Source organism: Cydia pomonella, chromosome 27, assembly GCF_033807575.1.
Source record: "Cydia pomonella isolate Wapato2018A chromosome 27, ilCydPomo1, whole genome shotgun sequence".
Lineage (NCBI taxonomy): Eukaryota > Metazoa > Arthropoda > Insecta > Lepidoptera > Tortricidae > Cydia > Cydia pomonella.
The window spans coordinates 2,995,369-3,009,041 of record NC_084729.1 but is presented as its reverse complement, the minus strand read 5'-3'; the positions used below and the strand labels follow the sequence as shown (position 1 = coordinate 3,009,041).

Genomic DNA, 13,673 nt, shown 5'->3' with positions numbered 1-13,673 from the left:
TGTAGTGGGACAGACTAATTAACTTCATGTCAATGTGTCACATGTAGTGGGACAGACTAATTAACTTAATCTCAATGTGTCACTTGTAGTGGGACAGACTATTAAACTAAGATTTTGTACTAAAGTACCGTAGCTTCCAATAAAATGGGAAGTCGTAGTTATAGACGTAAGTATTAATATTAATTGATGTTTCATACACCAGGGAGTTTATAAATGTAAAATCGTGTCCATTAATCTATATTATGTATCCGCCGGCAAAACTTCCCACTTTGTCGTTTTCCATAAGGACGAGATTTGCTTGTATCCTTTATACGAATAACCTGCCAAAGCGTCTTTATGGCAAGCGACAAACTGGGACGTTTTGCCATATGTTGAAAAGTACAGTCAGAGTTATATATGTATAGATGCTGTTGTAAATGTTGACAAAAAAGTAGTTTTTGCATGTAGTTGACCTTGACTGCTTAGATATTTATGACTTTGACTGTACAATCGGTGATATATTAAAGCCCTTATAAAAATTGCTGATTTCGCAGCCGAAGGGTTTTTTTTAACGTCTCGAGGATGTGTTGCAAAAAGAGAGATTTGGTTTAGAAATTTTGTAAAGTATTAAAAGTATTCCGAATATGTATTAAATGTACTTAAAGTAGTTAGGACTTAAATTTTTCTGTAAAAAAATAATGTTTTGTTTGTTGAAAATTGTTACCAAAGGCCATTGATGAAATGTTTGTTCAAAGTATTTTATTTATGAGTATTATGTTTTTGTTTCCCTTTAGTATTCTTGCTTAAGTATCAGTATTTGTTTGATTGTATTATTTACAACATTTTTATCCACAGCGATAAGTGACAAATGACTCGATTGCGCGGAGAAAGCGATTTGTATATCGCACACAATGATATTATATAACTATAGATAGGTTATACGCATACATAAGGAGCACAAAAAATACTTCTATATGTATTTCTATACTTACGACGAAATCTGTTATTTTTGATTAATTATTGCATTCCATTCATCTTTGTTAAACATGAGCTTGTCTCTTTCTCTTCCGGTGAGCGGGAGCTCGTGAGAGTCGTGAGCACGTGTATATCCCTCGCTTGCCGAGATGCGACTAAAGGCAACTTGTACAATTTGTTACAAGGTAAGCGCTTCAAACTTGGAACGCCTATAACCTATCTTGAGTGATTATAAATCATTGACCGCAATATGTTTATTACACATGTTTAAATGTGTTTTTTGGAGTTTTTAGTATTGTAGATTTTTTTATTTGAACATGTTCTGTCCGGCCATAATAGTGCAATGAGAGTTCAAATATATGCTAAATATCTGTTTTTTTATTAAATTAATATCCCGTCCTTAAAAGTATGGTTTGCGAGAACGTTGTGCATTATATGACGTTGTGTAGCTTTATTTGACTGTCTTAAGCGCATTGTTATATATCTACTTGAATAATAACTGTTTTTTTCTTTATTATGATATTTATGACGCAAGTATGCTTCGTTGCCATTGCTTTCGAGGGGATATTGTGCGCGCAACAAGAAAGCCGGTGTGTGTAATGACCCATACACACGTGTTTTATACGACGTTTTTCAACACACTTGAGCTTTTTATAGTAACATCCAACAAGCGTTGACAGTTACTTTATAAAGCTCGTATATCGCAACTTATATGTTGATTTACATTGGGGGCCGAATTATTTTGTATATTTATAATTTTCATTGTATTTCTAAGAAAAAAATGTCTGAATATACACCGTGTTTTTATTGAATTCCGATACCTCCGGGGTATGGATAAGTACGTTTAAGGAAACTAAATGGCATAGTTAATTTTCAAAAAAGGATTTTTTTTAATAAAAAATTTTTAATGTTGCATATAGCGTTTTTGTAACACGAGCATTACATTTAATTAAACCAAACAATTGAAAACTGTGGCATATCAATGTCATTTCAAACATCAATCGTCCGAGATAGTATTTACAAATATTGAGTGAGCATGAGCACTCTTGGTCTTCTTAATTCTCTTTGATTGGGTCAAATTATTATCGTTCTTGTTTCTGACCACTCTGTCACGCTTATCTTTGTCTATCAAACACATAATAAAATAGTGCTATTGCATGTCTTTCTAGAATAGATGACAAAAAAGTCTCACATAAAAAGCTACTCCGTCACATTTTTTGGGGACATAATACAAGACAACGTAAAGCGCGACCAGAAATATATGATCATTGTCAAGAGGGCGCTGTTATTCTCATGTATAGGGTGACAGTTCAGTTTAGTATGAAAAATTTAGTTCCAATGAAATTCCGCAATATGGCGCTTGATCATATATTACTGGTCATGGTTTAAATAATTTTGACCCAAGTACGCGTTATCTCGGGTCCATTAGTACTATTATAAATTTTTTTCACTTACGATAATGAGATATACTTTTACTTTTGTAACTAGTTCCAACATGGATTCCACAAATCTAACGTAATTTTAATTTTTGTATATATTTTATTATTTTGTTGTTCCAAAGCACAAATACATAATTTAGGGTAAATATTGTGCTGTTTTTAGATCGCGCAAAACATGCGTCAGACCTACTGTTATATATTGTAAATTAAATAAATAATTAATGATTTTGAAAACAAACAAACGTTTGTGTTCATGAGTACAGCCTGATGACAGACGGACAGCGGAGTCTTAGTAAAAGGGTCCCGTTTTACCCTTTGGGTACGGAACCCTAAAAAAGGGCTTAAGTATGAAATGCTAATAACTTGGAGCAAAGAAATTTTCAATAAAAAATAGTTTTTAATTTCTGAATCATTGGTAACTACTGTGACTAGTCTTTTAAAAAATAATTATTTATGGTACAGTCAGCGTTAAATACTTCGTAGCAGTCAAAGTGGCCAAATAGTTCGGTACACTATACTAAATATATGGTGTACCGAACTATTTGGCTACTTTGACTGCTACGAAGTATTTGACGCTGACTGTACGTACCTATGCCTGAAAATCAAATAAGGTATATTTGGGTAATTCCAAAAATGGATTCTGATAATGAGGATTATTCCCACTAGTTACCACCAAGTTGTTACCAATTACCAGTGGTAACTACTGGGAATTTTTTTCCCACCTTTTACCACTAGTAACTACTGGGGAAAAAATTCCACTAGTTACCACCAACTTGGATTTGGTGGAAACTAGTGGGATTTTTTCCCAGTAGTTAGTCAGTGGTAAAAGGTAGGAATTTTTTTCCCAGTAGTTACCACTGGTAACAACTTGGTAGTAACTAGTGGGGATAACCCGATTGTGGTGCCAATGATGGATATGTCGGCGGCCGATCGTAAAGTTCCTTTGTATAATGTTTGACGGTAGTGAAATTAAACCAATAGCTATGATAGGTTCGTTAGGTTACTTCAGATCTTTGAGTATTTAACAACTGGAGTCGCCTTTAAGAGCTTACCCCTCTGTCGAAAACCTCAGCCGATCATATGTATTGTATGGACTGGCATTTATCTGACATAGCTATTTGTACGTTACGTACAAATAGCCATACATTTGACGTGCACCTCCCCCGCAAAAATCGGCAGACTGTTTTGTACAGAAAATTATAGACAAAGCGTCGCCAGTTGTATCAAATTCTCCGAGCTTCAGATGCCCGAAGAGCAAACTGTTCAGAAACAGGATGCGGGGCTCCGTCGACTCAGGGACGGGACAATGATTATCACGTTTCACGATATCCTAGGAATTTCACGATCTGTCTGATTTTACGATCGACCGCCGACAGTATAAATATTTTTTGTTAACCAACGTTTTAACATTTTGACCGCCATGCCTATCGCACGCGGCGCGTAATAGTGAACCTTGTCGGTATGCATGAAGGGTGATATTGGGCTGTAGCCTCGCGCGTCATATGACGTCTTTGGCGGTCAAAAGGTTAAAGTGATTCGGAATTACCCAAAGACACCTTAAGAAGGGCGATAATTAATGAAATAACAATGTTAATGTTACTGTCTAAACTAATGTAAGAAATCTGAAATAAATAACTGTATAACAGTTGCCAATCAAAGACGAGTAAATAATAAAGACTGCTAGTGACCATGGAAAAGTTGTAGAGTATATGTCACGAATGTCGCATTCTTCATCACATTCGCGAATGCGAATACTAATGTAAGGGAGTATGTAGATGTTATTATTAATTCAACTTTCTGGGAATCCAACATTTTGGGAATTCAACATTTTAGGAATTCAACTTTCTGTTCCTGAAGGGTTAAAACTCATTCCTAATTTAAAAAAAAGTGTTAGTACATAAAACATAGTCACCTTAGAACCGGATGTTATTGTGTTGAAAAATTATTTCTACTGGTTAAAATGCATTACTTAAAAACAGTTTGCGCGCATTGCCCATACGCGAGTCGACGAGAGGGACAGGACACGACCTCCGCACATTCGCATTCGCTTCATGGCGAATGCGAGACATCCCGATTGTAGAGTTTCGTCTACGGGTGATCAAACGTTTAGTATTACATCAGTTTTTATTATTAACTCTTCACTCTTTGTATATTAAGACTAATTTAGTTTTGTACTAAAGAAAGTATTATTTTCCTTGAATGTATTTTTGAAGAGTGAGTTTTTTTTTCATTTATTGGTTGTTTTTAATGTAATATAATTTATACAAATTCAGTATTTTCGTTTTATTTATTCTTAGTTATATTTGACAATTTACCTACCTCTGAAATGATAAGGCATGAACATTCATTTCTGAAAGGAATAAATTATACCCTGGCACACCCAATTTGTCAGTAAAATAAGGTAGGAAATTGAAAAAATGTAAACGCAAGTAGTTATCCTCCTCTGGAGTTGCAGGCGTACATAGGCTACGGAGACTTTTGACCATCAGGCGGGCCGTATGCTTGTTTGCCACCGATGTAATATATAAAAAAAGTTGAATTGACGTATAAGGTACGGGCCTTACGGGCAATAATAATGGGGCCAGGGGGCGCCTACCGCGAAAACCGAAATTCGCAAATTGCGGGGATCTTTCTCTTTTACTCTCACTAAGACGTAATTAGAGTGACAAAGAAAAATGCCCGCAATTGATGAACTTCGATTTTCGCGGTTATAGCCCAGAACAGCGGTGTCACGCACACGAATTCGAGCCAATCGTGCAGTCTAATGCCACAACGCGATTGGTTGATGAGTTCGCACCACGCGCGCGATTGGTCGCAACTAGTTGCGTTAGACTGTCAATTGGCTCGAATTCGTGAGTGACACCGTCAGCCATAGTTTCTGACTTCTCCATACTGACCGTTTTGGATTGATCCCCCTGTATAATACGGTAGTATTATACAGTATTACCTATCCTGGTATTTCTTCAAGTCATTTCTATGGACGTCCTTTTACTTTTTTTATTTAGCCTGTAGGCTTGGGGTGCCATCCGTCCGGGTTTCCCCGGATTTGTCCTAGTTTAAATTAAATTAAAAAAAATTAAAATTCGTTTATTTCGAGTAACATAATGACTCATACATATTAATTTGGAACACTAGACTTAAACACTATACTACAAATACGAGTACACATGCATGCATGTTTAGACGGCGTCCGGGGGGGGGCTTCATTTGTAGTCCGGGTTTAAAAATTTTAAGTCTTTGGCCGCCCGCGACACACGCACAACCTGTTTAAAAAACCTGTTGACATGTCCGGGTTCTGGACGCTAAAATCCGGGGTTTTCACGCGTCTTGTCCTGGTTTCCAAATTTTAGAGATGGCAATAACGCCACTTTAGTGTAAAATGAGCGACCAAACTAGATATAGGTAAAAAACTTAAGTAACCTGTTGTATGTAGTTGTGACGTGTTCGAATAGACATTTGTTTTGTTTGTGTGTGTCTTTTAAACATTTATTGTCTATTCGAACACGGCACAACTACATACAACAGGTGACTTACTTAAGTTTATTACCTATAGCGCAACGATGCCTCAATGCCGGTTGTCTCAATGCTGTTCCTGGACACATCATAGAGAGCTTATAATACGTGTGCAGATAATAAATTGTATGTATATATAATATATAGGCATTAAAACTCGCGTGATTTATTTATTTTATTTATTTAATCTTTATTGCACAAAAGAAAACCTTATAGTACAAAAGGCGGACTTAATGCCATGAGGCATTCTCTACCAGTCAACCTTTAGGCAAAGCAGAGTGATTGTGGGCGGTGCTACTTTAACAACAACAACCAAATATAATACAATAACATACCATACATACATAAATATACATACTTATATTTCTTATAATATATACATAAATAACGACAAAACATATAGAGCTTACCCATACATTATTATTTTTTCATTCTGCTAGCAAAGAAAGCACGTAAGTATTTTTTAAACGTAAGGATCTTATCATGAAACTCAATTCATTCGTTTCGTGCCAGATGAAACTTCCTGCAACCTTAGCACTTTATCTACCAGTTAAGCTTATTTGAATATTGTGAAACGCCAACGATGACTTTATTCGTCAGGTAAGTGGCAAGTAGCTTATTCAGGACTTTACTTGGACATTGTGAAACAGGCCCTAAAAGCATAAAATTTTATAAATAACGTGTGATATTATTACTGAATACGTATAATTAATAAAAATAAAGACATTGAATTATTTTGAGTGTTTTAATTACTTTACCTGTAGTATATTAACACATAATAGTACATTACGATACGAGTGCGAAAAACAGGAAATTCGAAACGAGTGGCGATAACTTAAAACACGACCGAAGGGAGTGTTTTAAATCGACACGAGTTGCGAATTACTTATTCGCACATGTATCGTAAAACGTTTTACAGTACATATGACCCTTTTAAATGTTCGACACAGTAACGTAATATGCCAATTTTCGCACTAGTGCGGTAAAGTAGCACTATATGTACTGTAAAGGTCCATTTCATATTCACGGGATCACGAGTTATAATCGATTATTTTCGTTACATTTGGATACAATTTGCATGACATTCCAATGACAAAAAAAAATTGTACCTCATACATATGTAAATAAGTTAGTAAATATTCTTCATTGTACCAATAACTATACATTTTTCAAACATGTAAAACTACAAATAGAGACGTAAAGTATAAGAAACAAACATGTCCCTTAAATTGACATCCAAAACAGATGGCGCTATACTGCACCACGTTTTGCTGTCACTGAATTGTCAAACGACAACTGCTGACAATCTGAGTTGTCGTAAAATATATGGAACTGGACAGCGCCATCTCGTTTACCTATCAAATTCGAAGCACGAAATTTTAGTTAGCTCCACACAGCTGATCACACCGGATCAGCTGACAAACAAAATATACAAATTATAATAATTATTTTTCCTCATAACGCATCATTTACGCTTAATTAACTTTCATGGTCCATTGATTTAAAACAATGTATATAACCTGAGACATTCCAATGAATCATGCATAAATTTAATATTTAGTTGCGATTCTTTATTTCTAGATCAGTTTCGTGTAATAAACAATAGTTCATTGTGCAACGAGGGGGGTAAGTGAAATTTTGGATACGAGGGTGGTAATTAAAGACCCTAGTTTGTAATATTCTTACCCCCGGAGTTACACACAATGTTTTTCATCACACTTGCGAAGAAAAAACTAAATTTTAAGCGAAATAATTCTTAAATACGGTGACATATCAAACATTCGTCCGCACTTTTCTAATTTCTGGGTTAGGCGTCGAAGACACAGACCTATTCGGCATTCAGCCACGATTGAAAATTTTGTAAAAATATTTTAAAATGGCTGTTAAATTAATCAAATTAAAACATTGTAACATAAACAAAAATATTAAATTATAAACGACATTATTTTAAAAGTAAAATTCATTTATGCTACTTAATTTGTATAATTGATATAATTAAAAAGGAAAAGCTATAACTCCCTAGGGAGTTATAGCTTTTTTTTCACAAGCTATAACTCCCGCGGGAACAAAATAGGCCTTTGTCCTTCAGTACACCTGCGTGAAATAACATCTTTTTCGAGCAAGTGTGATGAAAAGAATAATTCTAGTATATAAGACTTTCTTATATACTAGAATTATTCTTTGTTTATTACACTTCCACTCCAAAATTTTCTTAGATTTTACACATCTTACTCAATCAATGTGTCTTTGCCTACACTAAATACCAACAATAAACGTGCCTTCTTCACAATCATCAGTAATTTCAGTATGAGCTTTCTTGAAATGAGCCACTAAGGAGCTTTTCGTACTATACATATTTTTACACACCACACACTCGAAGCGTAATCCTTCATGTATTTTTTTGTGTTGCTTCAATTTGGGTAAGGTATTGAATTGTTTTTCACAAGCTTCACATGAAAATGTCAGTCCGGCGTGCTTCTGCATATGTCTTCCTAACGAAGTTGTACGTTTGAAGCGCGTTTCACAAATATTACACTGTAGAGGTTTCTCCTTAGTATGCACTAGCCGGTGTACATGTAGACACCATTTTTTTGCATATTTTTTGCCACACACCTCACACGCATAACGTAGATCGCCTGTATGTTCTTTCTCATGATATATCAAACTTGATTTTTGTATGAACTCCTTTGGACAAAAACTGCAACTGAACAGCTTTTTCCCTGTGTGAACATATGAGTGGGATTCCAAGTTTTGTTTAGACAAAAAAGTTTTTTCACATAAATTACATTTAAAGGGTCTTTCACCTGTATGGTTCAGCATATGTTTAGCTAGATTCGAATGTTGGTAGAATATTTTATGGCACAAATTGCATGTTAATTTCTTTTCATTTGCTATTAATTTCTCCCAATACAGTATTATTTGGGGCGCTTTAGGTTCTGAATACATATGATACCGTAAATGCTGAATAAGTTTTCGTTTAACTTCAAACTGCTTACTACATATATCGCATTTCCAATAGCTATGTGTTTTATGTATGTGTGTTGCTACACGATTCTTCGACCAAAATGCTTTACCACATAAATCACATTCAAAGGTCTTTGGATGTGTTCTCATATGCTCTGTCAATACACTTCTAACTTTAAACCGTTTTGTGCAAAAATGGCATTTATATAGCCTTTCTTTCGCGTGAACTCGCTTGACATGCTTATTCATATAATCGGAACACTTGAAGCGTCTTTCGCATATATCGCATGAGTATGTTTTTTGATAATGTGTTCGTTCGTGTTTAACCAATGCTTTTTTATTTCGAAATTTCTCTGTACAATATATGCAGTTGTAGCGTTCTTTTTTTGGTTTAGACTTTAAATACTTTAACTTTTGACCCTTAAAAGACTTATTATTGGTTTTGTGATCTCCGATGTAAATCATTCCTGGATTATCTAAATTTGACAAGGGTTCATTATCAGTGGTTTTGTGATCTCCGATGTAAATCATTCCTGGATTATCTAAATTTGACAAGGGTTCATTATCAGTGGTTTTGTGATCTCCGATGTAAATCATTCCTGGATTATCTAAATTTGACAAGGGTTCATTATCAGTGGTTTTGTGATCTCCGATGTAAATCATTCCTGGATTTTCTAAATATGACAAGGGTTCATTATCAGAGTCATCTGCATTCTCCTGTTTACAAGCAATCTTTTCACAGGGTTCGTCCTTTAGCCGTTCTATCTTCACTTTGAATTCAGTTTCTATCTTCTGTGAATCTGAAACATAAGAGAAGAAGCAATTTGACAAAAGCTTTTACTCGTCCTTTACAAACTTATTTTAATAATCATTATCAACAAATAGGTATGTTCTAAGATACGTTATAAGGAATATCTACCCTCATCTATTATTTATTTGTGATAAGAAATAAATGATAAATAACATTCACATAACAATAGTTTTTTTTTGTCATTAGCCTCTTCTAGCTCTGTGTGGATCTGGCCATTTAATCATATGATATATTAAATGAAAGCTTATTTTCTTCGAGCAACACCGGCTTCCGACACGTCAGAAGGGAGGAGCCTAAGCGATATCTTACCGAATAAATCATTCTGCGATTTTTGCGGGGGGAAACGTGCACACAGTCGCACTCACTCACTACATACAAAATCCAATCTGTAATGACGACACAAATACATAGAAAATGACATACGTCAAAGACAAATCATGCACACCTCGATCTCTTTGTGTGTACGGACGAGTCACAACATGCACCGCCATAGGCACAGTTGTGCCTATGCTTTGGCAGAGGGGAAATAGTATGAATGCCGTCTCCCTTCCCTGTGTTGCTCGAAGCTTATTTTATATATAATGTAACATTATTAAGTTGCCTTATTAAAAAGTTGGTCCAGTCCATGATTGCCTAGATTTTATATCTCTAGGTGTCTCTTGACACAAGTGTCATGTATGCTTAAAAAGAGACACCAGCCCAGTCAAAATGTTTTTGCTAAATCAATAAACATTTTTATTTATTTATATAAAAATTGGTTAATCTAGTAGACCTCACGCTAGTCTCCGAAATGTAAATTGTCACTGTTGCTGGGTGGGTTAAGCGCGTTTATTACAATTATAATTAAATTTGGGAACTTTTTATAATATCTCGGATTATTTATTGATAATATGAGTTACGGCTAGCATTGCCATCCGTTCGGGTTTCCCCGGATTTGTCCTAGTTTGGAGGGTGTCCGGGGAGGACTTCATTTGTAGTCCGGGTTTAAAAATTTAAAGCCTTAGGCCGCCCGCGACACACGCACAACCTGTTTAAAAAAACCTGTTGACATATCCGGGTTCTGGACTCTAAAATCCGGGGTTTTCACGCGTCTTGTCCTGGTTTCCAAATTTTAGAGATGGCAACCCTAGTTACAGCTTGAGTGTCAGTACTTTAAAAGCGAACTTAAGTTTATAGTAATAATAATGATTTATTAAATTAATACATAAATGTATACAATACAGAAAAAGAGATGCAAAACTAAGCGAGTCGAAAGAGCAACTTATTAAGAGGTTTGTTTTTTTACAGTATGGTGTTATTATATGTATTAAATATGATTTGAAATTCAAAACTTTATCGCACCCATAATAACAATGACTTTGACAGCTATATTTTAGACCATAGTCTGAAGAATTTCTAAACACTGTAGGTGGAATATGGTCTACAAATAACCTCTGTGGTCTGTTTATTATAACAAGAGGATTGTATTCAATTCAATTCAAACTATTTCTTTCAGACTACATTCCCATACATAAAACACAAAAAAATAATATAAAAATACAAGAATTTTTGGCAATTTTTTCGTATGAATATTTTCAGACATGACTGTACATTCACAACAATGCATGCCTTGACTTGTATACGCGCCCCTTGTTGAGCTCTGGCAACCTTACTCACCGGCAGGAAGACAACACTATGAGTAGGTATCTTGGTAGTTGGGTATCTTGTTTTCTTAAGTCAATGAGTCCATAACACTTCACCTATCAACCGAACCAACAGTAACCTACAAAAGCATGCAAACACGTTACATTTACCGAGTAAGTTTAGAGAGAAACAAGCCATTGGCGGAGCAATGGTCAGGTGGAGCTAAGTGGACTGTAGGTATTTAGAGTTAAAAGATGTGATAGGAAAATAAAGATTTATTCCAGCAGAAATGGGAGCATGTTACATTTCGAAGGTATTATGAAGAGTGTTTCTATAGTAACAAAAATCAATAATGTCATAGTTTTTAAATAAAGAACTTTGAGTTTATTTTTATTGTTGCTAACAGTCATACCAGTCTGGAGTTGAAATAAACTGTTTATTTACTTAAACTAGTCTATTACAAACTAACTAACCTGGTTCTGCTGTAGTGTCTGGTGGCTTCACCATCAATTCTGGGCCCAACACAAGTTCCTCTTTAATTTCGTGGTCCTTGTACAGGTTTTCCATCTCTCCCATGGCTTCTTCAGGGATCTTCACGCAGTTGTCGAGCCATTCTGGCTCTTTCTTTACTACCTCCTCCATTGACATGTTTTACTAATGCTATCAAGCAATAATACAATGAACATCTATGATACTACATTGGTATAGTATTTAAATGCGAAAGCAAGTATGTTACACTCGATTATAATTCAGAAAGAAAATAAATTACCAAAAAGTACACGAATTAAATATTCGATAGACATTTGCGTCAGATCCTGGCCTGGCACTGACAGTGACAGCTGAGGCTGAGCTGAGTCAAGCCTTTGTGGGAAAAAAAAAGGGCGGGAAACCGAAAATACTAGGCGGCATTTTTGAAAATATTTTAATTATAGTGTTTTAAGTCCTTTTTTACTGACAAAACCGAGATATATTTACTCATTTATTATTAAATTTAATGTTAGATTAAATTTCTGATTCTACTCGTTGAATGAGGCCAGGAGGCGGGGGTGCGGGCGGCGGCCCCTCCCCCATGGAAACAGAAACCGCCAAAACTTCAACAAAAAGAAGAAATAAAGATGTTTCTGATACAGAAGTCACATCATGTAAGCAAAAAATGACATACATACGAAGTCGTCGCGGTCTCTTCAAAGACCACAACCCCATATATGAAGATTTGACAAAAAAAGAGTATCCTGTACTACTACAATCTGCTTCTAATGAACTGACTCATAAAGTCCCCATGGACATCCTCAAAGTTAATGGAATATTAAAAGAGATTTTGGGGGTGCAATATGTAAAGGCGGCTGGTAACTTTTATGTTAAAGTTTATTTCGGATGTGCCAAGGATGCAAATGCATTTTTGCTAAACAAACCTGTACTACAAGAAAATAATTGGAAAGCAACAATTCCATATGACAGCATAGAGTGCCAAGGAATTATTCGTGCTCCTGTGGATCTTAGTGAGGAGACATTGCTCGAGGACTTAAAAGCGAGTTGTATGATTCTTGGTGTAAAGCGCTTTACCAAAAAACAGGACGATGGGCAATTCAAACCTCTCCCAACCGTCCTGGTTACATTTATGGCCTCGTCTAGACCCGACCACGTAATCTATGACCATATCTGGATGCCTGTACAGGAATACATCAGACCTCTGCTTCAGTGCTTCAGATGTTATAAATTTGGACATGGCAGTGGAGCTTGTAAAAGCACTCAAGTATGTTCCATTTGTTCGGCGGGTCATTTTTACAAAGAATGTACCACACCATCAGTCTTCAAGTGCTCAAACTGTAGTGGACCCCATTCGGCAATTTCTTATACCTGTAAAGTGAAGGCAGAAAAAATTGCACAAATTAAGAACAAGATAAATGGCAAATTCTCTTATGCAACTGCAGCTGCAATAGCTGTTACACCTAATAATAGTACTAATCCAAATAGTAAGATTTTAAAAACACCTGCTAAAACACCTCACGGACGTGCTATGATTGCTGACATTATTAATTCTGATATTGTCCTTAATGCAATCACCAAAACAATTGTAGAATTAATGAAAAAAAGAGAAGTCAATAATACTTCCTCTGGTCCTTTACCAATATCCTCCCAAATGATTAAAGAGCTGCTTGTAACAAGTTTTACCACTTAAATTATGGACAGGTTGGGTATCAAACAATTAAAAATACTTCATTGGAACTCCAGAAGTCTATTTCCAAAACTAGGTCAACTTATACATTTTTTGCATGGCTGTGATGAAAGTGTCGACATTATACTTGTTAAGGAACCCTAACTCACGGAGATCCGAGGGGAATGCACCGCGCGGGGGAGGCAGCCGCATC

General features: G+C 35.6%; 2 protein-coding genes across 3 annotated transcripts; one reads left to right on the top strand and one right to left on the bottom strand.

Moving 5' to 3' along the window:
- Window positions 1-7,481: 7,481 nt before the first annotated feature.
- On the bottom strand, window positions 7,482-12,153 carry LOC133532738 (zinc finger protein ZFP2-like). Of its 2 annotated transcripts, none has more exons than XM_061871520.1 (2): window positions 11,778-12,153; window positions 7,482-9,670 (listed from the first exon to the last, which is right to left on the bottom strand). In XM_061871520.1, exons 1-2 carry the CDS (start codon window positions 11,950-11,952, stop codon window positions 8,163-8,165), a joined length of 1,683 nt encoding a protein of 560 aa, XP_061727504.1. In that variant the 5' UTR covers window positions 11,953-12,153; the 3' UTR covers window positions 7,482-8,162. The 2 variants fall into 2 exon arrangements, with proteins under 2 accessions (XP_061727504.1, XP_061727505.1); XM_061871521.1 differs by lacking the exon at window positions 7,482-9,670 and adding an exon at window positions 9,846-10,067.
- A 179-nt stretch (window positions 12,154-12,332) lies between these two features.
- LOC133532748 (uncharacterized) lies at window positions 12,333-13,612 on the top strand. Its single transcript, XM_061871538.1, has one exon. It carries the CDS (start codon window positions 12,374-12,376, stop codon window positions 13,481-13,483), a length of 1,110 nt encoding a protein of 369 aa, XP_061727522.1. The 5' UTR covers window positions 12,333-12,373; the 3' UTR covers window positions 13,484-13,612.
- Window positions 13,613-13,673: the final 61 nt, after the last annotated feature.

Bases quoted from the DNA above. Each gene is read 5' to 3' on its own strand.
- LOC133532748 (XM_061871538.1), top strand. From the start codon at position 12,374: ATGGAAACAGAAACCGCCAAAACTTCAACAAAAAGAAGAAATAAAGAT.
- LOC133532738 (XM_061871520.1), bottom strand. From the start codon at position 11,952: ATGTCAATGGAGGAGGTAGTAAAGAAAGAGCCAGAATGGCTCGACAAC. The intron at 9,671-11,777 runs GTTAGTTAGTTT...CTTATGTTTCAG, and splicing joins AGACACTACAGCAGAACCAG to ATTCACAGAAGATAGAAACT.